This window comes from Lates calcarifer, linkage group LG18, assembly GCF_001640805.2.
Source record: "Lates calcarifer isolate ASB-BC8 linkage group LG18, TLL_Latcal_v3, whole genome shotgun sequence".
Lineage (NCBI taxonomy): Eukaryota > Metazoa > Chordata > Actinopteri > Centropomidae > Lates > Lates calcarifer.
In genome coordinates this window covers 8,744,465-8,771,914 of record NC_066850.1, presented here as the reverse complement: position 1 = coordinate 8,771,914, position 27,450 = coordinate 8,744,465, and the positions used below count along the sequence as shown (strand labels likewise).

The 27,450-nt window shown below is 37.8% G+C and overlaps 3 protein-coding genes and 2 long non-coding RNA genes across 6 annotated transcripts in view; 3 read left to right on the top strand and 2 right to left on the bottom strand.

The window, feature by feature from the left end:
* The window catches only part of LOC127143552 (uncharacterized), a 9,768-nt gene extending 6,779 nt beyond the window's left edge, over positions 1–2,989 (top strand). Inside the window, exon 4 of the long non-coding RNA XR_007815090.1 lies at positions 2,606–2,989. This is a non-coding gene — a long non-coding RNA (uncharacterized LOC127143552). The remainder of the gene's footprint in view (positions 1–2,605) is intronic.
* On the bottom strand, positions 2,173–8,008 carry LOC127143551 (uncharacterized). The gene is made up of 5 exons (XR_007815089.1): positions 7,071–8,008; positions 6,009–6,072; positions 5,340–5,418; positions 4,067–4,128; positions 2,173–2,635 (listed from the first exon to the last, which is right to left on the bottom strand). It is a non-coding gene; the product is annotated as an uncharacterized LOC127143551 (long non-coding RNA).
* A 160-nt stretch (positions 8,009–8,168) lies between these two features.
* Positions 8,169–11,633, top strand: rad51ap1 (RAD51 associated protein 1). Of its 2 annotated transcripts, none has more exons than XM_051077773.1 (9): positions 8,169–8,512; positions 8,614–8,660; positions 8,882–9,008; positions 9,693–9,793; positions 9,878–9,967; positions 10,139–10,273; positions 10,352–10,531; positions 10,633–10,770; positions 10,881–11,633. In XM_051077773.1, exons 1-9 carry the CDS (start codon positions 8,496–8,498, stop codon positions 11,006–11,008), a joined length of 963 nt encoding a protein of 320 aa, XP_050933730.1. In that variant the 5' UTR covers positions 8,169–8,495; the 3' UTR covers positions 11,009–11,633. The 2 variants fall into 2 exon arrangements, with proteins under 2 accessions (XP_050933730.1, XP_018542546.1); XM_018687030.2 differs by having other exon boundaries at positions 9,690–9,793.
* Positions 11,634–13,256: 1,623 nt separating this feature from the next.
* Positions 13,257–20,738, top strand: LOC108890232 (probable polypeptide N-acetylgalactosaminyltransferase 8). Its single transcript, XM_051077790.1, has 11 exons — positions 13,257–13,759; positions 14,627–14,870; positions 15,544–15,710; positions 16,701–16,884; positions 16,970–17,167; positions 18,118–18,232; positions 18,615–18,800; positions 18,898–19,035; positions 19,906–20,001; positions 20,285–20,452; positions 20,548–20,738. Exons 1-11 carry the CDS (start codon positions 13,549–13,551, stop codon positions 20,710–20,712), a joined length of 1,872 nt encoding a protein of 623 aa, XP_050933747.1. The 5' UTR covers positions 13,257–13,548; the 3' UTR covers positions 20,713–20,738.
* Positions 20,739–20,840: 102 nt separating this feature from the next.
* On the bottom strand, positions 20,841–27,344 carry ada2b (adenosine deaminase 2b). Its single transcript, XM_018687090.1, has 10 exons — positions 27,256–27,344; positions 26,538–26,922; positions 25,595–25,814; positions 25,293–25,503; positions 25,069–25,196; positions 23,379–23,469; positions 23,146–23,254; positions 22,900–23,057; positions 22,608–22,810; positions 20,841–22,094 (listed from the first exon to the last, which is right to left on the bottom strand). The coding sequence occupies exons 2-10, from the start codon at positions 26,836–26,838 to the stop codon at positions 22,007–22,009; spliced, it is 1,509 nt and encodes a 502-aa protein (XP_018542606.1). The 5' UTR covers positions 26,839–26,922; positions 27,256–27,344; the 3' UTR covers positions 20,841–22,006.
* Positions 27,345–27,450: the final 106 nt, after the last annotated feature.

Sequence of the window (27,450 nt, the reverse complement as noted above, 5' to 3'; positions counted from 1 at the left end):
GGAGTCAAAAAAAAGGGCCCAGTATAGTAAGAAGTCAAAAATTGTCAAAAAAAGTCATAGTATAGTAAGGAGTCAAAAAATATGTGTCAAAAAAAGTCATAGTATAGTAAGGAGTCAAAAAATTGGTCAAAGAAAATGTCATAGTATAGTAAGGAGTCAAAAATTGTCAAAAAAAAGTCATAGTATAGTAAGGTATGAAAAACAACCAAAAAGTCATAGTATAGTAAGGAGTCAAAAAAAGTCCCAGTATAGTAAGGAGTCAAAAATTGTCAAAAAAAGTCCCAGTATAGTAAGGAGTCAAAAATTGTCAAAAAAAGTCATAGTATAGTAAGGAGTCAAAAATTGTCAAAGAAAAGTCATAGTATAGTAAGGAGTCAAAAATTGTCCAAAAAAAGTCATAGTATAGTCAGGAGTTAAAAATTGTCAAAAAAAGTCCCAGTATAGTAAGGAGTTAAAAATTGTCAAAAAAAAAGTCATAGTATAGTTAAGGAGTCAAAAATTGTCCAAAAAAAAGTCATAGTATAGTAAGGAGTCAAAAATTGTCAAAAAAAGTCATAGTATAGTAAGGAGTCAAAAATTGTCAAAAAAGTCATAGTATAGTAAGGAGTCAAAAAGTCAAAAAAAAGTCCCAGTATAGTAAGGAGTCAAAAATTGTCAAAAAAAGTCATAGTATAGTAAGGAGTCAAAAATTGTCCAAAAAAAGTCATAGTATAGTCAGGAGTTAAAAAATTGTCAAAAAAAGTCCCAGTATAGTAAGGAGTTAAAAATTGTCAAAAAAAAAGTCATAGTATATTAAGGAGTCAAAAATTGTCCAAAAAAAAGTCATAGTATAGTAAGGAGTCAAAAATTGTCAAAAAAAGTCATAGTATAGTAAGGAGTCAAAAATTGTCAAAAAAGTCATAGTATAGTAAGGAGTCAAAAATTGTCAAAAAAAGTCATAGTATAGTAAGGAGTCAAAAATTGTCAAAAAAGTCATAGTATAGTAAGGAGTCAAAAATTGTCAAAAAAAGTCATAGTATAGTAAGGAGTCAAAAATTGTCAAAAAAGTCATAGTATAGTAAGGAGTCAAAAATTGTCAAAAAAAGTCATAGTATAGTAAGGAGTCAAAAAAAAGTCCCAGTATAGTAAGGAGTCAAAAAAAAGTCCCAGTATAGTAAGGAGTCAAAAATTGTCAAAAAAGTCATAGTATAGTAAGGAGTCAAAAACCACCAAAAAATGTCATAGTAAGGCATGAAAAATGGTCAAAAAATGTCATAGTATAGTAAGGGGTCAAAAACCACCAAAAAATGTCATAGTATAGTATGTTGTCAAAAATGGTCAAAAAATGTCATAGTATAGTAAGGCATGAAAAATGGTCAAAAAATGTCATAGTATAATAAGGGGTCAAAAACCACCAAAAAATGTCATAGTATAGTAAGGCATGAAAAATTGTCAAAAAATGTCATAGTATAGTATGTTGTCAAAAATGGTCAAAAAATGTCATAGTATAGTAAGGGGTCAAAAATGGTCAAAAACTGTCATAGTATAGTAAGGGGTCAAAAACCGTCAAAAAATGTCATAGTATAGTATGGCATGAAAAATGGTTAAAAAATGTCATAGTATAGTAAGGCATGAAAAATGGTCAAAAAATGTCATAGTATAATAAGGGGTCAAAAACCACCAAAAAATGTCATAGTATAGTAAGGCATGAAAAATGGTCAAAAAATGTCATAGTATAATAAGGGGTCAAAAACCACCAAAAAATGTCATAGTATAGTATGTTGTCAAAAACCACCAAAAAAAGTCATAGTATAGTAAGGAGTCAAAAATTGTCAAAAAAGTCATAGTATAGTAAGGAGTCAAAAATTGTCAAAAAAAGTCATAGTATAGTAAGGAGTCAAAAATTGTCAAAAAAGTCATAGTATAGTAAGGAGTCAAAAATTGTCAAAAAAAGTCATAGTATAGTAAGGAGTCAAAAATTGTCAAAAAAGTCATAGTATAGTAAGGAGTCAAAAATTGTCAAAAAAAGTCATAGTATAGTAAGGAGTCAAAAAAAAGTCCCAGTATAGTAAGGAGTCAAAAAAAAGTCCCAGTATAGTAAGGAGTCAAAAATTGTCAAAAAAGTCATAGTATAGTAAGGAGTCAAAAATTGTCAAAAAAGTCATAGTATAGTAAGGAGTCAAAAACCACCAAAAAATGTCATAGTATAGTATGGCATGAAAAATGGTTAAAAAATGTCATAGTATAGTTATTCACTTTCATACATTAAACAGACAATTTTCAGTGTTCAGAAGTATTTATTTGAGATAATTGAGAAATTCAGTGTTGCAACAGCAAAAATAGAAAAGGGCATTATATATACAAGACAAGATATAAAACAAAATAATATATAACAATACAAACAATATAACAATATATAACAATACGAACAGGACTATGTACACAGCAATAGATTGGATCTGAGTATTGATATTGCATTGTTTGAAATAGCAAAATAGGAAAATCTAACCTGACCCACAAACACTGTGTTGAAGTGTGTCTGTGAAAAACACAGGTAAGATGGCTGCTTTAAGATAGTTACTTTGTCTTAAGATGCATGTCATAATACGTGTTCTTGTCTCTGCAGGAGGAGGAGAAGTCAACAGCAGCTCAAGACCTGAAGTGGATGAAAGAAAACAAGTGTTATGAAGTTGTTAATTAGATAAGACTTTCACCATCTAACATGAAGTCATGGGCACATTTTCTAAAGACTTTACTAAGCACCTTTATGAACAATCAACGACTTATGACGTACGTGTTCATCTTTGGAAAATATGCTCGTAAGAAGTTTCCTTGTGGTCAAATGTCATTATCTTTGCTGTGGTTTATTAAATGCTGTGTGGAATAAAATCATTAAGTGTCTTTCTAAACTTTTGAGTTGCATTTCTCTATTTTGTAACTGAAATTATTCAGATCATTTTATTGCATTTTATTTTAAGAAAAAATGTAATGATTCAAGTTTTACACTCACTGTTCAGTCATATAGTTTTTAGGGTTAGATATATTTAAGATATTTTTAAGGTTCTACATTTATTCTGTACAGATTTCATACTTACTTTTTAGCCCTATTTTTAAAGGTTATATATATATATATATATATATATATATATATATATATATACTTTTTAAGTCTGTGTAAAGCAGTTACACTAATTAATTACAACATTCTAAGTCACACCACAGAAAAATGTGCTGTTAACCATCCAGGTAAATATGAATGGTTAAAAATCAGCAAATATATAAAATTAGGTTTCAAAATCATGAAAAAACAAGGAGCTCTCTCTGCTCTGAGAGGCTGGGGGCATGTCCACTAGTGTGGTACTATAGCAACAAGTTACTGCCTCACTCTAACATGAACCCAGTTGAGGTAGATGGCTGCCCACCCTGAGACCGGTTTCTGCCTCTTAAAAGGAAGTTCTGTAGGGTCTCTCTCTCTTTTATTATAATAATCTAAAGAGTACAGTATAGATCTGCTCTATATGAAAAGTGCCTTGAGATGACTTTTGTGATTCTGCCCTATATACATAAAATTGAATTGCAAATTTGGTTTATGCAGACTTTGAATGTCAAACATTTAAAGGTTTTAACCTTATTTAATGAGGTTTGTTAAGTGTTTTAGACCACATTATTTTTAGACCAATTCCTTTAGGGTTTTAAATGTATTTTAAATGATTTCGTACTTACTTTTTAAAACTATTTATTTAAGATTTTATATTTATTTTTTAGACAATTTTGAAGGTTGGTTTTATACTTAATATTTAAAGGTTTACAATTTATCAATTTATTTTACAGTTTTATACCTATTTTTTAAAACAATTTACTAAAAGAGTTTCTATTCTGTTCTGAACTAAGGTTTTATATTTTCCTGTTATATGTATATATAGCCTTCCATATTTTTTAACTTATTTTTTGCAGCTACATTTTTGAAAAATACTAATACTAATTGCTTTAATTTGTTGCTAATTGTTCCAGACAAGAGGTTTTAAAGTGTCAAACTGCAGCTGAGATAATGACAGAGTCAGACTGAAAAGAATAAACTAACACTGACCTTCTGGAAATGTCTTCATGTCTGTCTCTTCTCTCTGTGATTTAATGGTTCAAGTTTGAATTCTGTGGCGAAAAACACAAGAAACAATATAAAGATGTGACTTTTAAGACATCGAAATAAAAGCACAGAGTGTTTCTGGGTATTGAACTTCAAACTGTCATAATATAGAGAATTAAAAGACACTAAATCTACAAAGAAGAAAAGAATCTACAAAGAAAGAGTGTGGACTAACTGGTTCTACACTAATCAAAAGTAGTTCACAAGTTACATTTGCTTTCTACACAAAGACAGAAGAAGCTGCTCTGACTGGAGAACTGACTCCACTAGCTTTGCTTCAGTCAGTTAAAATTTTAACAAAATTTGATTGATAGAAGCCAAAATGAAGAACAATGTGAAACCGGACTGAAAAAGTTCTTCACATTTTTCTTCAAAAATGACAAAGACAGAGAGAGGGTAAGGGAGAGACGGAGATAGAGAGAAAGCATCAGAGTGAGAGAGAAGAGTAAAGCGAGGTACACACCAAGAGATATTGCCCCCCCTGATCAAAGTCAGCAAAGGTCTGATTATCAATTGGTTCTAAAGATGATCTTGTCAGATTCTCCTGTGGTGTGAGGTGTGTTCAGAGTGATTTTACCCTCCCTGATCTGCTCTAAAGACAATTAGAGCCGCCTTGATAGATATTACACATTATACTGATCAGAAATCTTGTTGTTTGGGGGGAACACTGAGGAAAGCTGAGCGTGCATTCTGTGGACTGTCAAATGGAATGGAACTATAGCCAATCAGGCAGCAAGCTGATTGAAGACAGAAGCACAACAAATGTTGTGGTCCACCATGTTTGTTTACTCTAAAGTTGTGAGATTTGGAGTTCTGAGAGTCCAGACTCTGGTTGTTGGTGGTTAATCTGTTAGTGTGTGGTGTAGCTGTGTTGGTCTTCTCTCTGCAGATCACACACCATAAGAACAGAACTGTGAAATCTGACATTATTGGTCGTCATGTGTGTGGTCTCTCACATTTTCTACATCTGGTAAGATTTTAAAAATCTTTGCGCCAGGCTTAAGAGAGTGAAGGAGAGAGAGAGAGGGAGACAGAGAGCTGATGTTTAAATTCTTCATTTTCTTTTAACTGTACATTCATGAACTATGTAAATAAATTTTAATGAGTGAGGTCTTTTGTGACAAACTATTCAGACTGAAGATCAATTACTGAACATGACCAGTTTAATGTCAGTGCTCTATGTTGGACAGTTGACGTAAACCTGTTTGTGAATTACCTGGAGGCCTCAGTCCTGGTCTCAAAGAACTTCTTCATTGTGCGAAGACTCTCTGCGATCGTGGACAAAGTGGTGACACCTGGAGGAAATAAAAAGAGAAATATACAAAGGAAAAAGTTCAATACACTATTACCTATTCCTCATCAACAGTTGAACCATGAAAACACAGATAAAAAATCAACATTGCAGCTGAACCAGAACATTTTTCAAACATCAGATTAGTGCTTCAGAAAATGGGCTGTTTACTGTCACATATGATAAGAAAAAGCATCACATCTATAAGAAGCAATGACATTAAATATTTGGGAAAATCTAACTAGAATGATTTTCTTAAATTTCTATATTAATTGTCTGTCAGCTAATCACTGGAGGAATGTATATTACTGTGAACTGCATAATAAAAACTTTCACCTAAGTAAGTTTTTGTAAGCAGGGTTTTAACTTGTGCTTTTAATTATACTTCAGTCCACAGGCAGAAAATTAACAACTATTTTGAGTTTTAAAAAATTATTATAACCAGTATTATTTTCTGACAATTTAGTGACACAATTATTCAGTTATTATTATATTCAATACTAAACTCATTAAATACCAACACTGTTACTAACATGAATAATCCAGCTCATCAACACATTTTTTTCAGACTGGGTAAATCTTGAGGACACATACTTGTTTGGTTTTTAAGGTGAGAGCTGGTGTTTCTGTCCAGGCTGCAGCAGCTGAACCAGTAAACCTGGACAACACAAGTACAACACTTGAAAAACAAATAACCTCATTAATAAAGAAAAAAAAAACTTGAACAGTGTAGAAGAATACAAAACTGAAAACTGAACACTAGAACCCTGAAAATCACACTTTGAGTTTTGAGGTGCATAAATTAATTATTACTACATTACTAGAAGATGACTTTATTGATTTCAGAGAGAAAATCAATTTTTCAAAATATTTTTTACAAAGATTTCTAACAGTGAGCTCAGCTCGTACATTGTGACCTACTACAGACTTAAAATCTAGTTTTCAAGCTTGTATTTAACACAAATCTGAGCTCAAAGAGGTCTGGATTCACCACAAACAAATTTCTAATCAATAATATACACAACAGAGGATCAATAGATGGCTATGGACAAATTACTACCACAAAGCTATGAAGACACACAAAACGACAAAGAGGTATAAAAAAAAAAAAATAAAAAAAAACCTGAGTCGCAAAACTATCATAATGAGATTCTTAACTGCCACACTGAAACACAAAATGACCACAAAGAAACGTTAAATGACCTGGAATAGACACAAAACTACAAAGACAGAATACGATACAAAACAACCACAAAGAAGCTGACCGTGAGTAGATGCAAAACAGCTAGCTAGAGACACAAAACGATGCCATACCACCAGAAATAGACACAAAATGATCACATAGACATGATAATCCGCCATTAATTGGCTTAAAATGACCAAGGTTGAGCACAAAATTACAACACAGTAAATTATCTGCAGAGTAATTGTAAGGAGAAATGTAAAGCAAGCGGAGTTGTAAACAGACAACTAAACAGTTACTACGCTCCACAACTCACGTCTTGGACGCTAAAGTCTCAGAAACACAAACACATTCTTACCCACGCGATATACTTACTGAAAATGGAGTTCAAAAATATCATTACACGGTAATGCTAATGCTAACGCTATCCGATAACGTTAATGCTAAAGCTAGCCGCTAACTGTTAGCCTCACCTTCGCGCCGCAGGTGTGTTCAGCGTCCAGTCTCACTCGTTCGACAAAAAAGTAGCTCCAGAGTTTGTTTTAGCATCCAGACCTCTTTATTAACGACCAAAAAGCACATCCAGAGCTTGTTTTAGCATCCAGACCTCTTTATTAACGACCAAAAAGCATATCCAGCGTTTGTTTTAGCATCCAGGCCTCTTTACTAACGACCAAAAAGCAGCTCCAGAGTTTGTTTTCAGCATCCAGGCCTCTCCATTAACGACCAGAAAGCAGCTCCAGAGTTTGTTTTAGCATCCAGGCCTCTTAATTAACGACCAAAAGGCAGCGCTAAAGTTTGTTTCAACATCCAGGCCTCTCCAGTAACGAGGTTCTCCCACAGTACTAGCAAACAGAGGCAATGGTTCTAACTTGCTTTAAATCTGTTTTCCGGCTTCGTTTCTCCGCCTCTCTACGCCCCGCCCAGAAGGTCACACGTCGCAGCCAATGATGACATACGTCAGCAACGTAAAGACGGAAAGAAGCCTTCCAACAACAATAAACAAAATAGATTCATTTTAACGAGGTTATTAATATCAACTTCGTTGTTTGGATATTATTTTAACCACATACAAGCTATAATATAGTTAAAATATTCACACTTGTAGGTACACTTGTATACACACTTGAGTATATCCAGTGAGCTCACGGTGCATACTCTGAAATTCTTGCCGATTTAGTATACATCCGGGCATTTCTCGCGTACACAAAATTCGCATACTATGCAGTGTGAACACACTACATACTAACTTTGACACCAGACTTAATATGAATAGTATGTTAGTATGCGGTTTCGAACACCTCCACTGTGATATTCTGCCGTTTACTCATCAAACTGCACCAAGAAATTTTACAGAAGCAGATTCGACAAATTCTCTTTTTCATTGCCTGTGGATTATTTGTGTCTTTTGAAGTCTCGACTATTTAAGTATTCCCAGAGTAAGTTTTCCTAAGCTTATTAATAACAGTTTATTATTATTATTATTATTATTTAATTTAATTAATTTTAATTTTTGGAAGATTGGCGAAAAAAACAAACGAATCAGCTGCCGGTGTTCGTCAAATTGGTCAACAAAACGTCACTTCTCCCTGGTTCAGGCGGGCTGGATGAAAGCACGGGAGAGGTGCTTCTGTTGGCTGTTGTGTTACAAAAGTAACACCAGTCAGATAGTTTAACTTGTTAAGTTAGCTAAAATAGATACATTTCACTCGCTGAATAATCGGACGCATGTTTACTTGTAAAACCATCATTTGCGAAAGCTAGGTTAGTGTTTCCGGCTAGCAAACATAGCTTCTGTTTTCACAGGAGGCATTCGTGTTGATATAGCATCATATGCAACGTTAATGTGGTTGCTGTTCGCCGCATAAAAAAAGCATTATTATTTAATTTTACAAGCTATGGACCGACCATCGAGGTTGGTAAATCTTTTGTTTCAGCCCTAATTTGTGTTCTAAGTTTGCCCAGTGTTGATAATGTCTGTTGAATGTTAACACGTTGTTTGTTGTTGACACGCAGGAAGACAAAGGCTGTGAATTACTGTGAAGCCAAGGACTTTGATGATGGTGAGTTAGACAGCTTCTTTTAATTTATTAACGCTGCAAACCAGATCTGACATTCAAGTAAACTAAGTGATTTTCAACTTAAAAAGATTCCTGAGCTGACTAAGCCTCAGTCTGATCTTCAAGGTCTGACACAAATAAAATGACACAAAACAAATTTTTTTATAGTCTTCTCTCACCACCAACACACTGTATCTCCATGTTATGCCTTCATGTTGCAACAGATGAGGATTTTGCTCCACCCAGCAAAAAGGTCAGGGAGGATGTGAAGCAACAGGAGCACAAGAAACCATCAAGCAAGTCCTCCAGTCAAGAGTCCAACTCACAGCCCACACAGAGCCAGCAGAGCAGGTGGGTCACAAATGAATGCAACATAGTTGACCATGTGTATAATAAAATGATAAAGATGAGGATGATCTGTATCAGCTCAAAATAAGGGGAATAAAACAAAACCATGTTGCAATTAGTGTGTTGTTGCAAGCTCAACATGTAGAAAGTAAATATGCTTAAAGCCAGCTGTAATGTGACAACAAATATCCAAACTCTCAAGATGGGTTCAGATGCTGCAAACAATTAACTAGATACAATGCATGACAGAAAATAAACGGTTTAAACTCCTGTAAAAAGAAGTGATGCATCTGTTTTGATAATGCAGAAAGAGACTTGCAGTAGAATTAAGAGTCAGCTGACAAGTCGGTCCCGATCAAGACTGTTCATGCAACAGACAACATACATGATAACTCAGGAAAGAGAGTGACTTTTTCAACAAGGAAATAACCAGTTAATATTTTTAGATTACTTACGGGGACTTAGATGTGTGTGTGAGTGTTTGATTCAAAGTGTCTGAGAGCCCTCTTGTTTTGCCATCTGGGCTGTTGTATGCTTAGTAAGTATAATTACATCAGGCTGATGAATCACATTGCACAGTGCCAAAATGTGTATTTTAAAAAAGTGAAGCAGGAGAACTTAACATGCATATGACACAGTTTAAAATCAATCTAATCTTGACTGATTTGTAAACATTCTCCATAGAAGACCACTGGATCAGAAGTTGCATGAACGAGACCTAGAGGCAGCCATTACACTGTCCTTGCTCAATAATGCTGAGATATATGACCAGTCACCCAGCAGTAAAGGTATGCTGCATCTTTTAAAATACAGATTTAATTGTACATTATTAAGGTGTTTTTGGCTTATATATTTCTGTTAAATTTCTCTAGGAGATGTCAAGGTTCAACTTCCAATAGACGAAAACACAGATCCCTCTTCACTGCACCTGTCAAACTGCAGTGTAGATGGTGCAGTTTTGGGTAAGTTTCTCTTATCTTTGTCTGCTGCACACCTTCCCTCGTTTATTACACGTTTAAGTTACTCATACCAAATACACACTCATCATCTGTGATAGTTTGAACTCCAGTGGTTTGATAAGCATAGAAAAGGTATGAAAAGTTTCTGAAGCTGTTTCAATTTGTTTTCCTCAGGCCTGGATGAAATTACATGTGAGAAAGGGTTAACTGCCCCATCCAGACAGAGAAAAGCTGCCACTAAAGCCAATGAAGGGCCGAGGAAAAAGCTGAAGGAAGAAGATGAGGACTATCAACCAAAACACACACCAGGTTTTCACCTTTTCATCCCTCCTTAAGTAGAGTAGGTGGTTTCTGGTTTCTTACTATTTTCATATAATGCCATTCCAGGTTCAGAAAGTGATGAAGATTTCAGTGAACCAGATGAGAGTGAAGATGAGGAATTCACTGTGAAGAAAGTCAGCAAAACTAAAAAGGAGAAGGTCGCCAAGAAGAAGATCAAATCACCTCCTTCCTCTAAAAAAGAAAATCAACCATCAAAGACGTCCAAGTCGAAATCACAGGCAGCAGGTGTGTTCATTGGATTCATCAAACAAATCTGCTTTTGGCTTTAATCCCAATTATAGATGGTTCACATGGAATATAATGACAATTGCTTTGTTTCACGGCAGCTTCCACACCACAGAGAGGTCCTCCAACAGTCAAACCTGCACCCAAAAGACCTCCTTCATCCTCCATAGCTCCCACATCTAAACCTGCAGTATCTCTGAGTCCAGCAGGGGGCAGAATACCCAAGTGGAACCCACCAGGTACAGTATTAATGAACAGCAGCAATGACACTGAAACATAAACCATCAGAGGCATTTACAGTTGTGTGTCATTAAACTGAATGCTAAATTTAGCACCCTCTCCCCTCCAGGTCAAATAGGTAAAAGTCCCACCTCGTCCCACAATCCAGCAGGGAAGTCTCCAGGTCAAGGTCTGCGACTCGGACTGTCTCGTCTTGTCCGAGTCAAACCTCTTCATCCCAGTGTTGCAAGTCACTGACTGAACTCATCACCTGTTCATGTTCAGTCCAGTTCTTGTCATCGTTTTAGCTTTATCACTTCTTTTAAAAAAAGTTTTTGTAAATATCCAGCCCTATTTGTCCTACAATACATATGATGTGATTTCAAGCAGGTTGCATTGTCACATAATTGTTTAAGCTCCTGGCAAACATGCTACACCTTAATTTATCACCTCTATTAAGAAGAACAAGTAAAAGGTCGGAACAATGACAGGGTGTTCCCTTGTTGACTGTCGATATAAATGATTAATAGGTCTATCTTATCATCATCAGTACAGTAACTGTGTCTATAGGTTTTTGGTTTTTTGTAAGGTTTCTTTGATCTTCCCCATGTGACTTCACATCTGAGATTCTGAAAAAACTGTTGCTGGTATATGGAAAAGTGTGAACTGTCCCCTTTTTAATTATTCTCAGTCTTATTTTCAATTTTCCAATAGTGTTCAAAAGTTGTATATTGTGTACATATATATATGTGTTAAATAAAATTTAAAGGCAGTTTAATTTTGTATGCTGTGTCTCCACACATTTTAAAATGAGTATGAGCTCCCATGAGACAAATGACATTGTCATTGACAACTGTAATAAAGAGATGAAATGCTGAATTAACTCAGTGGTCTGCCTTGATTTAACAGAGCCACACTGTTTCCCACTGTTTCCTGTCTTTATGCTAAGGTAAGATAACCATCTCCTGCCTGTGGCTTCATTTGTAACAGGTAGACATGAGAATCTTCTTAACTCTTAATAATTACTTAATAATAATAACTACCTCCCAAAAAGTTGAACTATCCCTTTAAGAGACTTCAGTTAGTAGCAATAAAAGTGATGGATTTTTATGTTTATTTTTAGGGAAGGATTATGATCTCAGATTACAGATTATCAACCCAGATCTATTGTTAGCATTTGATGGGGTCATATTAGCTGCACAGCCCAAGGGACAATGCCACATATCATATCCTCAGTGGCCCCTGGTGTTTTTTTCACATACAGTATTTTGCACACAAAAGGGAACACTGGAAACTCTATATCTTGTGTCTGAAAACACAAAACAGAAAGAAACCTCCACAATCAGCACGCAGGACTCCTCCCTTCTGCTTTAATGTTTACCAGACTGCCTTAGAATACAATGATTGCCCTTGAAGTGAGATTATTTCCTCAAGTCAGAACGAGGAAATTAGTCTGTAGCACTTGAATCTTGCCTGGAAATATGTACATGTGAGACCTCAAGTATCTTGTAATTAAATCAGCTCAGGAAAAACAAATAGTCTTTGTTTTCCCCGAGAAGACAGATGAGAAGGTAATCCGGGAGGTGTCAGATAGTATGAGGATGCATGGTCCGGTTTTTAGTCAAACAGTTGATAACAAAAGATGTCATTAATGTAGGTGTCAACAAAATCAACATGGTATGAATAAGGCCATTATTTCCATAGTGACTCTTGATGCTCCACATTGTAACAATGGCTTAAGTGTTCCTGCTACATCATAGACTAAGCGAACATTGAGATTTAATTACAGTCAATATTAATCATTATACAAAAATACATTTTGACTAAATTACTAAGTACATTTGTTCATCTGTCCTCTTTGCATTAAGTTTTTAAAAAGGAAGGATGAATATATTCTCACTTTCAGTGTTGTGATGATAGTGGTGTTACAATTATTTTCATATTAATCTGCAAATTATTCTCTTGATTAATTAAAATTGAAAAATGACAGTTTTAGTTTTATGCATGATTTTGTTCAGTAAGATGAAAATTGACATTTAAATTATTAGTTTGGAGAGAGCCTGAGAGATGGGCAATGTTTTATAAATTTTTCACTGAGGATTACATTTGAAAGTACATTGAAGACATTGTAACCAATGTTTTTTTTTCTTCTTTTTCTCAGGGGATGTATGTTATATTTTAGATAAATATGTATAAGGATAACAGGAAAACATGATATGGATTAGACAAATCCTGAGAGATTTTCCTGTACTGATACAAAAAACAGGTTTGCAACATGATCAAACCTAAAAAAAAACCAAAAAAAAAAAACCAGACAGGTCAGATTTGCTGTCATCAGTGAGGCTGAACAATACCGCTATGATGCTTGAGATGGTGGGTGTTGTACCAGACTTGTCTGTCAGTCCTGTTCCTGTTACCTGCAGGGTACTGCTGGTTTTCTATCCTCCCACATAACTACGGTTAATGATATACACCTTGCATCCCAGGTGCAATGCAATGCAGAGAAAGCAGAGAGAAAACCAGGCCTGAGAACTGCACTTCTAGCATACTTCTGAATATGGTGTGAACTTCAGAATATCAGATAACACAGCTATGGTGTGTCACTTTGTGTGACTCTGTGTGTGTGTGTGTGACTCTGTGTGTGTGTGTGTGTGTGTGTGTGTGTGTGTGTGTGTGTGTGTGTGTGTATAGGGGGTGGGGAGACAGGGAGAAAATGAGAGAGCACCTGGGATGAAAAGGTGCTAGAGTACTTTCTCCTCCTCTTTCTGTCAATGTGAGGCACGAGCTAAACACATGAAATGCACAGAAGTACCAGGATGAGATCTGGCTGGATTAAAGGATTACTTCTGACCTTTGCCTTGGCTTCGGCCCTGCTGTACCTTGGATCCATCAAGAGGGAAGTCCACACCCATTCGGAGAGGCTCCAGAGGGCCCACCAGAATGACTCCATCAGGGGTCAAGGAATGCTGAAGAGGATGGACAAGATGGAGGCAGACATCAACAGGCTGCGTGAGTCAAAGTCAAAGTGTTTGTTTTTTGTAAATCAAAGCATAAAATGAGATAATTTTTAATGTGGTAACAGATGAGTATGGATTGATTTGGTGATCTGCAGGTCAAAAGAAGTGGGCGCCTAGATTAAAACCGAGCTAAATTAATTCAAAAAGCCAAGTTCTTTGAAGACATTTTTGGTCAAGTTTGATTATATTTCAACATTTAAGTGACCTGCCTCATATTAAAACTCAGTCATCAACACAAGTGTTTATGGGGAAAAGAACTATGATTTAAAACATCAACTAATCTTCTGATTATTTCCTCAGTTAATTCATTGATTATTTTACATATATATGTCAAAAACAGTGAAAAAAGCCCATTATAATTTCCAAGATACCAAAGTGACATCTTCAAATGTCTTCAGTAAATCAGCAAATAATCACATTTATTTTTTTTGCTTAAAAATATTCATCAGTTAAATCTGTTGATTGAGTAATTGATAGATTTTCTCTTTTCAATCAAATTTCAACTCATTTGTTCACAAGGCTGACCAGCAAATCACCTAATCAAATCACAGCAGCATTGGTTTGTTGGTTAATAATAATAATAATAATAATAATAATAATATCTTAAATTCATATAGTGCCTTTCACAAGACCCAAGGATGCTCTACAAAGGCCAAACAAAACATTTAAACATTTAATAAGGTTTCATGTATTAATGATCGCACCAGTGCAAAGACAAACTAGACACAAACACTCATATTTGTTAAGTAAATGAAGAGGCCTACATGCACTTATATTTCAGGGAGGAGCACCTGTTGGTTTAGTCACCTGTCAGTTTGAAGGATAGATAAAACAAATCCCTACTACCTCTTGTCCACAGTCAATCTGATGAATAAAATCGAAAAGAAGGAACCAGTGGCACAGAAGGACGCAGAGGTGAAGAAGGAGAGGAAGGTGGTGAGGAAGCTGTTCCCAAACTCGCATCTGTTCAGCAAGTGGGGCAGTGAGCTGTCAGAAGAGGAACAGAAGGAGGCGGAGGAGCTGTTTCAGAGATATGGCTACAATGCTTTCCTCAGTGACAGACTCCCTCTCAACAGAGAGATCCCTGACACCAGACCCCCCAGGTGACAACAACCACCATCTCATTTTAAATCATTTAGTTCAGACAAAAGTGCAGCCACAACAAGTGACTTTATGATGCTTTACATTATGAAACCAGAGTCATATACTCTCCTCAGCGATGCCATGAATTCATTCTAAATGTTTCTTTGTGTTAAAATGAATTTGGCCAAATTTTGTCTTGAATTTCTCTGAGGTGGACTGACTATGACTTTTCAGTGAGCATAAAGAAAGAGGCTACACTTATCATTTCTAGGCTCAGTGAAAGTGAGCTTAGAACCTAAAATTTAGAATTTTACTTTTTATTTATTTCATCTGACATAAATGTTCACTTGGAGTCAAGGATGAACTCATTAGACTTTGGTGGTTAAAGGTCACTGTGACTTCACAAACCATGTTTTTGGCCATAACTCAAGAACTCATACTCAAAGTATGTCAAATTTCACTATTTTATGACATTTTAAAAACAGTACATTTTAGTTTTATATTAAAAAAAAACAACAGTTGTATTGTTGATTAAGCAATCAACACTGAAAAATGGGCCAAAAACCTTGAGAGAAAATAACATCTACTAGGTGAAAATGAGTAATTAAATAAAGGGGAGGGTCCACAGATTCCCTTCCTAAGTTTCCTCTGATATTTCACCATCACTGAAACAACAATTTGGTTAAATCACAGGTGTGCTGATAAGAAGTACCCGGAGGATCTGCCAACCGTCAGCGTTGTGTTAATCTACCTGGACGAAGCTCTGTCCGTCATCAAGAGGGCCATCCGCAGCATCATAGACAAGACGCCGGCTCAGCTGCTGAAAGAAATCATACTGGTGGACGATCACAGTAGTAACGGTGGGTTGACCTGCTCCACTTAACATGTGACAAAGCTCTCAGTTTATTATCAGGCCGTGGGAGATTATCTCAACAAAGTCATATTTGAGCTTTAAAAATGATGTTTCTTTCACATTAGAAAAGAGATTCTTTTTTGCACCTGTCACACATCAGATTAAGGTTTTGAAATATGTTCATCTGTATCTCATTTGTAGAGCTGCAATTTTTTTAAAAACAGTTCCCTCTGGACATTTCACAGACTCTACTCTGAAGAAAGAAATATACCCTATAACAGAGACATGCCTCATGGGAAATGTTCTTGGAAAGAGAAGATGCTCCTATTGAATTTTTAAGGGCCCTCCACTGTAAATCCACACAAAGTGTTTTCAGATTTTTTGGCTCTGATTAGACCTCGACTCAGGTTTAAAGTGGGTGGAGTTATGCTGGGAACTACATGAGGTAGCTAAAGCCTGTGTGCTGAATTGACAAAAGGAATGTAGGGGGTGTGCTGTCCTATTTCTACAGTACATGCCTGCACAGACCTAGTAATAAGTAAATATTGATAATAATAAGTAAATATTGATCATAATAATCACAGACTGGAAACTGACTTTGAGAGCAGCACTGCAGTTGAATGTGTGCAGGAAACAGTTTGATATTTTTCTTTTAAATATAGTTGTTCACTTCCATGCTGGGAATTAAATGATAAGATTGACACCACTGCCATGTCTGTATGGTGAATATTTCCAGTCTTTATGCCAAGCTAAGCTAACTGTCTTTTAAATATAGTTTTTCATTGTTGTGAACTGGACAGGGCTGAGTTTTAGAGGTGGACATCTTCAAATCAAAACTATATGCATGGCTAAAATCCACCATGGTTACATTATTTTTGGGGCAGTCAGAACCTTAAGGCTGGGTGTAATCTGGTCTAACAATGAGAGGTTTTCTAGACTGAATCTACAGCTCAGATAACTAAAACCACTCACAACATTAAATCGTCACTGTCTGCAGAGGATTTAATGGAGAAACTGGATGAATACATCACCTTGATCCATGAGGAGCGTCCAGGCCTGGTGAAGAAAGTCCGGCACTCTCAGCAGCTCGGCCTCACCCAGGCCAGACTGTCAGGATGGAAGGCTGCTGTTGCGGATGTGGTGGCCATTTTGGATGCTCACATAGAAGTCCATGTGCAGTGGTGGGTTTAAGCTCTAAGCTATTTAGTTTTCACCACACATTCTCTGTCTCTGTTCAGTCAAGCTAAACTGTCACTGTTTGTCCAGGGCAGAGCCATTGTTGGCTCGTATTAAGGAGGAGCGCACTGTGATACTGACTCCAGTGTTTGACCGAGTCAATTATGATGACTTGATGCTGACTCCCTACATACCTGCAGCTGATGCCTTTGACTGGGCCCTGTGGTGCATGTACGAGTCCTTCAGACCTGAGTGGTACGCTTTAAAAGACGACTCACAACCTGGAAAGTAAGTTCCAGTTTAAAGGGTCAGTCAACCCAAATAAAAAATTATCATTAGACAGGAAGATTGGAGTATAAAAATACTCTAATGCAAGTAAAAGTATTCAAAACTTTACTTAAGTATTAGTAAATCTACTTCAAGTATCAGAAGTAAAAATACTTATTATATAGAATAGCACCATTTGCATTGTTTGTGCCTAATCAAACTAAATCCACAGGCAAACACAGCAGCAATAAAGTACATGCTGGGACATTATTTCAGAAAATTGAGCCATACAGGACTTCAGAGTGACCTGTCGCTCTCCTCTTTGTTTCTAGAACCTGCTTTCTTTTCTTTCAAACCATCCCTTACTCAAGGATTGCCTGTCAGGCTGTAGTTTTAGTTAACTATTACTTATTTTATGGCTCAACAGGTAAATGCTTGATACTTTGAGAACTGTGGTCTATTTTGCTAGGGGGAAGACAAGGCCATAACTATATTACCATTTAGGTCATGTCTACAGTATTTTCCTGGATTGTTTTTTTTTTTTTTTTTTAATTTTTACTGGTCTCAGTGTTTTCAGACTGTGACTGAATCCAAGTTTCTCCACCATAATTTGACTCTTGACAGTGCGGATAGGGATTTTAAAGACATCTTCATGTTCATTAAGTATAACACGGTGCTAAACACAGGGAGAATAAAGATAATTATTGTACTTAGAAATTCCCCTTTTATGAAATACAAAAATAAAAGTAGAAGAGAATGTAACTGAACAGCTAACATAAAAAAACAACCTCAGTAAATCCTGGCTATGGCTCCTAGTGACAGAAGATTCAGATGTCTTAAAACCTCAGCCAATAAAAACAGAATATCTGCATGGCTAGATAAGTTAAATGAATTACTCCAACATCTAAAATGCTTTGACGATTTCTGAAGCATGGTCAGTGTTTTAGTTCATTGTCAAATTCTGTCATCAGGAGTCCGTCTATCATGGGGATTCTTGTGGCTGACCGCAAGTTCTTTGGAGAGATCGGGAGCCTCGATGGTGGAATGAAAATATACGGTGGTGAAAATGTGGAGCTTGGCATCCGGGTAAGATTTTCACATGGTTTCCCAAAGTGACTAAACATCTTGAAGAGCTGTAGCTATGTGGAACAGCTGCTCTTGGTCTTTTTGTTTTCAGGCCCCTGAGTGATGTAGTGTTTTGTTCTCCTTGTGTTTGCATTGGTGACTTTCTTCAAACTAAAGCATACAAAGAAGTTTGAGGATCTAAAATGCCAAGTGTGGCACCTGTAATGGTGGTTTGTCCAGGATGTTTACCCTCTCCTTGTCTAGTGTTTGCTGGGAAAGGCTCAGAACAAAGAGAGGAAATTATGGCCTTTTATAACTTGAGCACTGCAGTGCAGCATACATGTTACTTTGGATACAGTATGTGCATTAAATACCCTTTAAATTTTTTTTTTTTTTTTTGCAGGTGTGGCTTTGTGGTGGAAGCATAGAGGTTATACCCTGCTCTAAAATCGCTCACATTGAACGAGCATCAAAACCTTACCTCCCAGACCTGAGTGTGATGATGAAGCGTAACGCACTGAGGGTGGCAGAGGTGTGGCTGGATGAATATAAGCATAATGTCAACATTGCCTGGAACCTTCCTCTGGAGGTGAGGGGTGATTCGTCATTAGGCATAAATATTACAACCCTTATCACATAAATACACAAATTAAGCTCTATATATACGAACACACTCTTTCCCACAGAATCATGGGGTAGACATTGGGGATGTGTCAGAGAGGAAGAAGCTGAGAAAGAAGCTGAATTGTAAGCCCTTTAAGTGGTACCTGGATAATGTATACCCCCTGCTGGACCCCCTGCACGACCTCCTCGGCTATGGAACTGTGAGTCAAAAACAGCGAGAGGCTACAGGTGTCAGGTTTAGTTTTGGTTTGATTAGATCTGAACTGTAGTTTACTTGCCTTGTATTTATTCAGGGTGGGTTTTCTGACAACATAGCATGTACGAATGCTCTACTGGAGGAGCACCTTCAAATCAGTTAAAACACTGTCACACATGACCACTGCCTTGTTAAACAGCAGCAGTCTTAACATATTGACATTTAGAGCAGCTTCAGAGGAGTTAAAGTTGAGGTGCACATAAGCATTGGCATGTGCTTCTTCCATCCTACTGACTCCCGTACTTTACTGAAATGGATGACAGGAGCTGATAAGCTGATAAACTCAAATTAATGTCCTGCCATCTGATATAAATGCGCAGTAAACTTACACAGTAGTTGTTGTTGTCTAACAGCACCTTGAAGAGGGAAAATTTGCCAATATTTCACAATAAAAAAGGGAAGTTTAGGGGAAAGTCTTTAAAATATCATTTAGTCTTTTTAATTATTATTATTATTATTTTATTGTATTTAATTTTTTGCTGTAGCCCCTGCCCTTTCTAGGCTGGGATTAGCTCCAGCCACCTGCAACGCTGTTTAATTCTCCAAAATTAAAGAATAAGTCTGTTGAAATTGTAGATTTTTCTTATTGTCAACAAATCCCATGAAAATCCAAAACAAAAAAGACCTGTGTTCATCCGCAACTGTTTATTTACCTTTAAGAGGTTGGACAGTGTTGAAATGGAATAACACATCGCAGGTTTTGGTTTTTTCATGTGATTCCTAAATGTGACTTCCTGGTTGGAGCCACAGAGGTTATAACTCTGTTTTGTTAAAGAATTAAAGAGTTCCATTTTATTTCTGATTGCACTGGCAGCTGATAAATGACATGAAGCCAGATCTCTGTATTGACCAAGGCCCAATGCCTGGGAACACACCCATTGTTTATGGATGCCACCACTACTCACCTCAGGTATGTTCAGAGATTTAATAGTTAAAATGAATCAGATATCCTTCCACATAAATCTTAAATAAATCATAAATCTTTATTGGTGATCATCTGTTTTTTTTTTTTGTTTTTTTTTTACTTTGAATGGTCTAATGCCATTTTTTTGATCTGGAACAAGGTGATTACAGCTCAAATGTTTTTCTTCTCTCATGTTTGAACAAAACTAATTCATAAAAAACCTGACTGCCCTAATGCTCACAGTCTATGATTTTATTTGTTTGAGGATAATTGGTGTTCTTTGTTGTAGCATTGTTATTATCGCACCAATGGGCATCTATACATTGGGGGAATTAAATCTCACAAGTACAACAGCAACCGCTGTCTGGTGGACTCTGGCACTGGAGTCTACCCGGGACTGTATGAGTGTAAAATTGCCCAGCAGAAGAAGTTCCACATGCTGTGGGATTTTGAACAGGTGAATATATCCAGTTTTAAAATATAAATGTACATCAAAAAGGTCGTTCTGTCTGGAGAAAAAGAAATTCACAATGAAATGTTTTTTTTACCCAGGACGGACCTATCCAGAACAGAGAGACAAAGAGATGTCTGGAGGTCGCGATGGGTAATGATGGCTATTACAAACTTGTTGTTCAGCAGTGCACTGGTCAGAGGTGGAAAATACAAAATCTCCTCAAAGACCACCTGGTGGGCAGGTCCCACAAGACAAGACAATAAAGGAGCCGTCATTGCACAGAGACTGCATCTCAGGCCAAACAAGGATCTAGAGTAACCGCTTGTCTTTGGGGTGAGTTTACATTTCGCACTGGAGGACTTGGATCCACAAGAGTCAGACGGCGTGAGAGCAAAGTTGTGAACTGGATCACAAAGACGTGATCATTTTTATTTAATTCTTGTTTTTTGCATCATATAGTTTTTACAAATGTAACGTTGTTACACAAAAAAAGACCTACCATTGAGTAGTGATTTTCTATTTTCTTGGTTTTGGACACTAAAATGCTATTACAGTTTCTGTTTTAAATTCCTGATAACAATAACAAAAAAATGGCTGTGGTTGGCTTTGAATACTGTTGTACTGAACTAAACTCTGCTGAGAGGACACTGAATGACTTGTGAACTGCTTTTCTCATCTGTAGGAAAAAAAACATTGGCATTTTGCATTGAATTTGAATTGAGGATTTTGCATGAAAAGTAAAAATACTTCAGAAGCTTCTATGAGAGTAAAAGGATAACTCCAGTATTTTTGAACCTGGGCCTTATTTTCCCATGTTTTGGGGTGTAAATGATTGACCGGGTCAAAAATCTTTGCAATATGTACACATTGTTATTGTAAGAGTCTGCATTTTGGACAGGATTCTTACACAGAGATAGATCCTTTTTGTTTAACTAGAAAACAGTTATTATATCACTACCAGACTCCTTTAACAAAAATGGTAATTTTTCCTCACAGAACTTGGCAGTTGATGGAATAACTCTGCCTCGATTTGTTAGTTTGTTCGTATTATTGTTTGACTTTCAGTGGTGGAGGAAGTATCCAGTAAATGAAGTATACTTCATTGAAGTAAATGAAGTATACTTCATTTACAGAAGTAAAAATAGCACAAAATAACACAAACAAACTGACTGAGGCAGCGGTATTGAAGCGACTCCTTTGTTCTGCAAGTTCAAATTACCGTTTGTGTTAACGGAGTCTGGTAGTAATTTAACGCAATGTTTCTGGTTAAACAAAAATTATTTTACACTTTAATATGAGCAGTCTATCTCTGTTGGTTACCCTTTGATGTATCTACAGTACCTATCTTGTTGCGTCACACCAGAACACCCTTCCAAAAGCCGTCATGGTGTGTTTTCAGCCTTTCCTCTACATAGATATAGTAGCCCCAAGGAGGCACTTTGCATTGAATTTGAAATACTTTAAATAAAGGCTGGTAATGGCCCATAGGTGTTTGTATTAGTGCCAAACTAAAGCAAACATGATTCAAGTCAAACAGGATCCATTGTAGTATGGCTGTCACGAATTATCAGCAATAAAAGCATCCCATTTGTTCTGCCACATGACGTGGCCCGTGTCTTTGAGGTGAGCTGGCAGTGAGCTGTACCTGCAGGCAGAAGAAACTCTTAATGACACTGAACCCATCAAACTGTGATATGTGCTATTATAGGAAAACACGCCATAAACTTGAAATTATATACTCATTACTGCTATCAAAACCGGTTTTCTACTTTCCCAGCTTTTGATTTCCTTTCATTTCTAATATAAAAATTAACTTGCAGAGTCTTAAAACTTCCTTTAAATAGTTAATTCATCATGTTACAGGGTCAAGTTCTTGTGCTGCTATAGTTTCAAGTAGGGATCCCTTTGAATTTCTCTTTGGTGGTGCATTCAAGGACACTTCAACAACTGAATCCAGAGAACAAACGCATGCAAATATGGATACTATGGAAAAGATAATGAGATTTTGGTCACCGTTTCATGAGAAGTAAATGGTGTTTTGCTTTGTGAAATGTGTCAAAACTAAGTCAGAATTTCAGATGTCAGAGGGTCACTGAAGGCATCATCAGAGAGAGGGTTTGAGGGTGGTGTGAGAGAAATAAAATCAGTTGATTCTGACCTGATGGAGTTGACAGCCAGTTCTTTCAGAGTACCCAGGTTTGCTTTCAGTCCTCCAATGCCCACAAAGGCTTGATAGAAGTCGTAGGAGAGGCCTGTGGTGCCGAACAGAGATGGGTCATCGGAGCTGATCACCATCGGGTGGCCCTCAGACATCAGCACAGCGGCAGGGTGATTCCTAAGGTCCGACACCAGCTTCAGCACCTGGATGCCAAATACACACAGGCACTTAATATACAATAGACGGGCACACGTTTTTCTTTTGTATCGTGCCCAACAATGGGCTATCTGACCTGGTTTGAGATGGGGCACAGCTCCACAGCCACCTCTCTTTTCCTAGAGAGCTCTTTGGCAAGCGGATGGTGTGCCAAGGCATAGCCGTGCCCAATGCGCATGGTGTTGAACAACAGGGCATCAAGAATGTTTTGATCTACATCGGTGCCCTCATCATCTAAAAACGAATGAAAGTCATTTTTATTTTGAAAAGCACTCTGTTTTGTAATAAATGGTGATGTACAACAGTCTTTTGATCCGCTCACCTGTCTCGCCTGCATGAAAGAAGTACGGCAGCCTGACACCCAGTTCAGCTGGCAGAGAAAGTGCCTCCCTGAAGTACCACAGAGTCCTCCCGCTGTCCTCCCTGCCAACCTGAAAGTCACAATGTTAGCTCAAGCAAATCACAATTAGTCACACAACAAGCAGAAGAATTGATTTAGTTAACAGGAGTGTTATTAGCCATTAATTGGCTGAACGAGACAGATCTGTCCCTCACCATGTCGAATCCTGCAATAACATCTGGGAAGTCCCTCTGCAGCTGAATGGCCTCTTTTACAGCTGCTTTGACCTCAGATACACCCAGAGCCCTGAGGAGAGCAAGCACACAAGTGAGCACTCTATTAGACAAGATGCTCTGTTGCATGTTTATGATGTTTACAGCTGCTTGTGCATCACTTAAATTAAAAGTGACAGAGATGATAGCAGCTGACGAAGCAGTCAAACTGGAATCACCGCCTCACAGTTGTATGCCTCCGTCAACCAGCCTGGCTGTGGTTAATTAGCATGTAAATTTTCTTAATTATGGCCAAAAACATGTTTTGTGAGATCCCAGTGACCTTGACCTTTTACCACCAAAATTTAATCAGTTCATCCCTGAGTCTGAGTGATCATTTGAAGAAATTCCCTCAAAGCGTTAATGAGTTAATGAGATAAACAGAGACTGATGGACAAGCAGAAAACTTAATGCTGACGGCCATGACTTTCACCAGTGCAGAGATATAATGTGTCAAACATCATAACAACAGGTGCAAAGGATGGAAAAACATATTGTTTAACAACAGCACTCAAAAAAAGACCTTCACCAACACTGACAAAAAGACACTTAATGGGATATTTTCCTGACAAAACTGCTTATTGTTACACTTTATGAGTAGCAGGGACACACATATTGATATTCCTGCTGCTGGAAACATAATTACATAAAGTGGCATTCCAACAACCTACTCCTGCTCCTCCTCAGTGTTACAAGAGACAGGACTGATGCTTTACAATTCTCATTCACACAGGCACTCAACACACTGATGGCAGCAGGGTACCACACAATGCACCACACTATCTGGAGCGACTAGGGCTCAGCATCTTGCTCAAAGGCACTTTGACATGTAGAGAGGATCTGGGGATCAATACCACAGTCACTGAACGACTCACGTCTCCTGCTGAGCCACAGCTGCCCGCAGATAAATGACAAGAGCTGTAAAAAAAAAAATCGAAGCATCAAAGGGAAAGATATCCTGACTTTAAGTCCCCTGTAAGCTGTAAAAACTCTGGGTCCTACATTTCCCAGAATTCAACTCAACATCCATCAAACGCTGCTCCTCCAGTTTGTAAAGCAGACTCTCTCTTATACATTCATGGTCTTCCGACTTGACAGAACTCCTCCATTATACAACTGTTTTCACATGCTAGTGGTGGAGTGCCCCTTTAATAATTCAAATTATTCAATAGCCGTTTTCATTTCCAGGAAATAGGAAATTAAATAAGAGGAAATATATTAAATTATGATTAAAGAATTATAGATTTTTTTTTAAACTGGGCTACAGTGACCTTCACATTAAAGCTCTGAGATCATGTCACATTGTTCAAATAATTCAAAAAGCAACGACTGTATTATTACTGAACATTCAGTCATGGAAAGTAACTAAGTACATTTACTCAAGTACTATACTCAGTCAAAGGGGCCCTGATACTGCATGCTGATAACACTAGCAGGACTTTACTTGAAACAAAGTACTTTTTAATCCTTGCATTTCTGTCACTCTTTATGTCAATGATGAGTATTTGTGCATTAAAATCAACAGACATTTGTCTTGTTTAAGTCAATAAATTATAGAGTTTGTACAGAGATTTCCAAACTTTTCCTTACAATGTGAAAAAGCCTTAATGATGTTGACAGATTTATTATTTACCTGTGGACGGAAATGATGATGCGAGCCCCAAGAAAGTCCGGATGATCTGCTATGAATTTCTTTGTAACTTCTTGAAACATTTTCAGAGTCCAGACTCTATCGTGAATGGTTCCATCGAGCTCATACGTCTGCAACATAACATTTTTGATACGCTGTCAGAGTCCCGAAAAAGAAAGCTGTGAGCTGTGGAGGATCAGGTGTGAACAAACAGAGCAAACACAAACCCTTGAGAGGCCGCTCCGAAGTTCCAGATACATGACGTTATCTCGGTGCAGCTCTTCCAGACCCTTGTAGAAGTAGTCCCTCAGCACAGGAGCATGAGTGATGAGCCCTGCAGCTGCGATGAAGGCTTTCTCAAACTTTTCCCATACAACATCTTGGTTTGGGTACTCACCATCTGGATCCTCGGTGAACAGAGTGAGGTGCTGCATTAAACTGAAAAACACCCAAAACCAAAACTGTGGGTTAATTTCTCTCATTTCATCTCCACTCGGAGCGTGTAAGAGAAGACTGTGTTTTACTCAACCTGTTGTCAAAGCCCACGGGGTCTCCGACTTTGGCCCTCAAAGTCTCCAGCAGCTGCCAGTAGAAGCAGTCCCACCGTGGGAAAGGCTGGCGGTCGGAGAACAGGAAGCGGACCGAGTTGTCCCACGTGAAGCAGATGTAGCAGTGAGGTCTGTAGGTGACGTTTCTCACCAGCCACTCGACGCTAACCAGAGATGAGCTGTGGATGTGGAGGGCCGCACCTGTCAACAAAAACAGCATCAAACTCAGACTCAATGCACTGAACCTGACATAAAACTGAGGATCTTACATGACACGTGAAAAGCCCAGCACTGCTCCTTGGCTGGAGTAAGACTACGTGGCCATCTTGTTTGCTGTCTCTCTGCCTGCCTTTGTGGTAAATTTCAGTGTTTGTTGCTGATGTGTCTTTGTTTAGTCATTCAAACAACTCTGTGTATATTCTGTGTCTCTTTGTAGGTATTTTCTGTCTTTTTGTTGTCATTTTGTGTCTTCATAGTCGTGCATCTGTTTTCATCATTGCTTTGTGTTTTTTTTTTCCCTTTTCAGAGGTTTTGTGTCTCTTTTTAGTCCTTTTACATTTCTTTCACTGTTTGGCATCCCTGTTGTCCTTTTGTGTCTCTTTGCAGTCATTTTGCAGATCAATCAGAACTCTCAGGTGCTGCTCATTGGTAAAAAAAAAAAAAAACTGCACTTGAACTTCAGTATTTAGCTCATGCTGGAGGAGAGAGTCTCCCTCCTCCTCACAGCCTCCTGCCATAACAGATCCACATTAACACACCTTTGCAGGGATATTGTGCTAAATACTACAGCACATTGTACACATTATTAATGGAAACCATTAAAAGAAGCCTGAGGTGTAGGCTCAGAATAATATGAAGGATTGGATTTGGTTCAGGGCCTTGGTTCTGTGTCCTCTAGGCCTGGATCTGTGGCTGTGACGTTACCTTTAGGCATCTTCTGCAGCAGTTTGAAGATCAAACTCTTCTCAATGAGCGGCTTCGCTTTGAAGAAGTGGACAGCAGGAGGGAACTGGGCAGCAGACATCTCTTGCTCCTTTAACCGATGAAGGTAAGCACCCAGCTTCTCCTCGGCCGCTGTCAGCGTCACTTGGCCTCCGGTCTGTCTGGATGCCTCCTGACGCATCAGCAGGTCCCTCTGGGCGGGGTCAGGCATCCCATCGACCACCCTCACAAACCACAGAAGGGGCACATAAGTGACCACAACCTGGCAGATTGAGATCACCATGTCCTTGTGTGCCACAGGAAGGCGCTGTCCTCCTCCTAGAACATGATCACTCACCCTCCACTGTGAGCAGGACTGCTGGACTCGCTGTTGTAAAGAAAGAAATACTCTGTTAGACATGAACTAATGACATTAAAGTCACTCTGCATTGCAGCAGAAGTCAGTTTCATTTTTGAGGCATAGCTGGTAAATAAATTCGACAAACTTGTTTTCAAGTAATCAACATAACAACGTGCTGCTTAGCCTGCATTACGGTCCTGACAAGATCCATTCACTAGCTTGGCCAAGACTGCTTCACTATCTAAATCAGAAGTATCCGAGTGAGACTTGGAAGAAAGTGACAAACAATCCTAAAACCATTAATGAAAACTTTTGACAAAATGGTGACTGAAAGTACTTTAAAGTCATAAAAATACTCACAAGTAAGAAGGAGCTGCTGGTGTCCTGTGTCTCCGCTCAGCCTTCTCCCAAAATGCTCAGCTTGTTTTCCACAAGAAACTCCGCTTTCGGTCTAGCATGTCAGCAAAATGCTGGGAGCAACTGGATAATTGGGGCATTTTTGTCTGACAAATACCATGTGATAAACTAATGAATGCAGCATGAATGGCCAGTGTT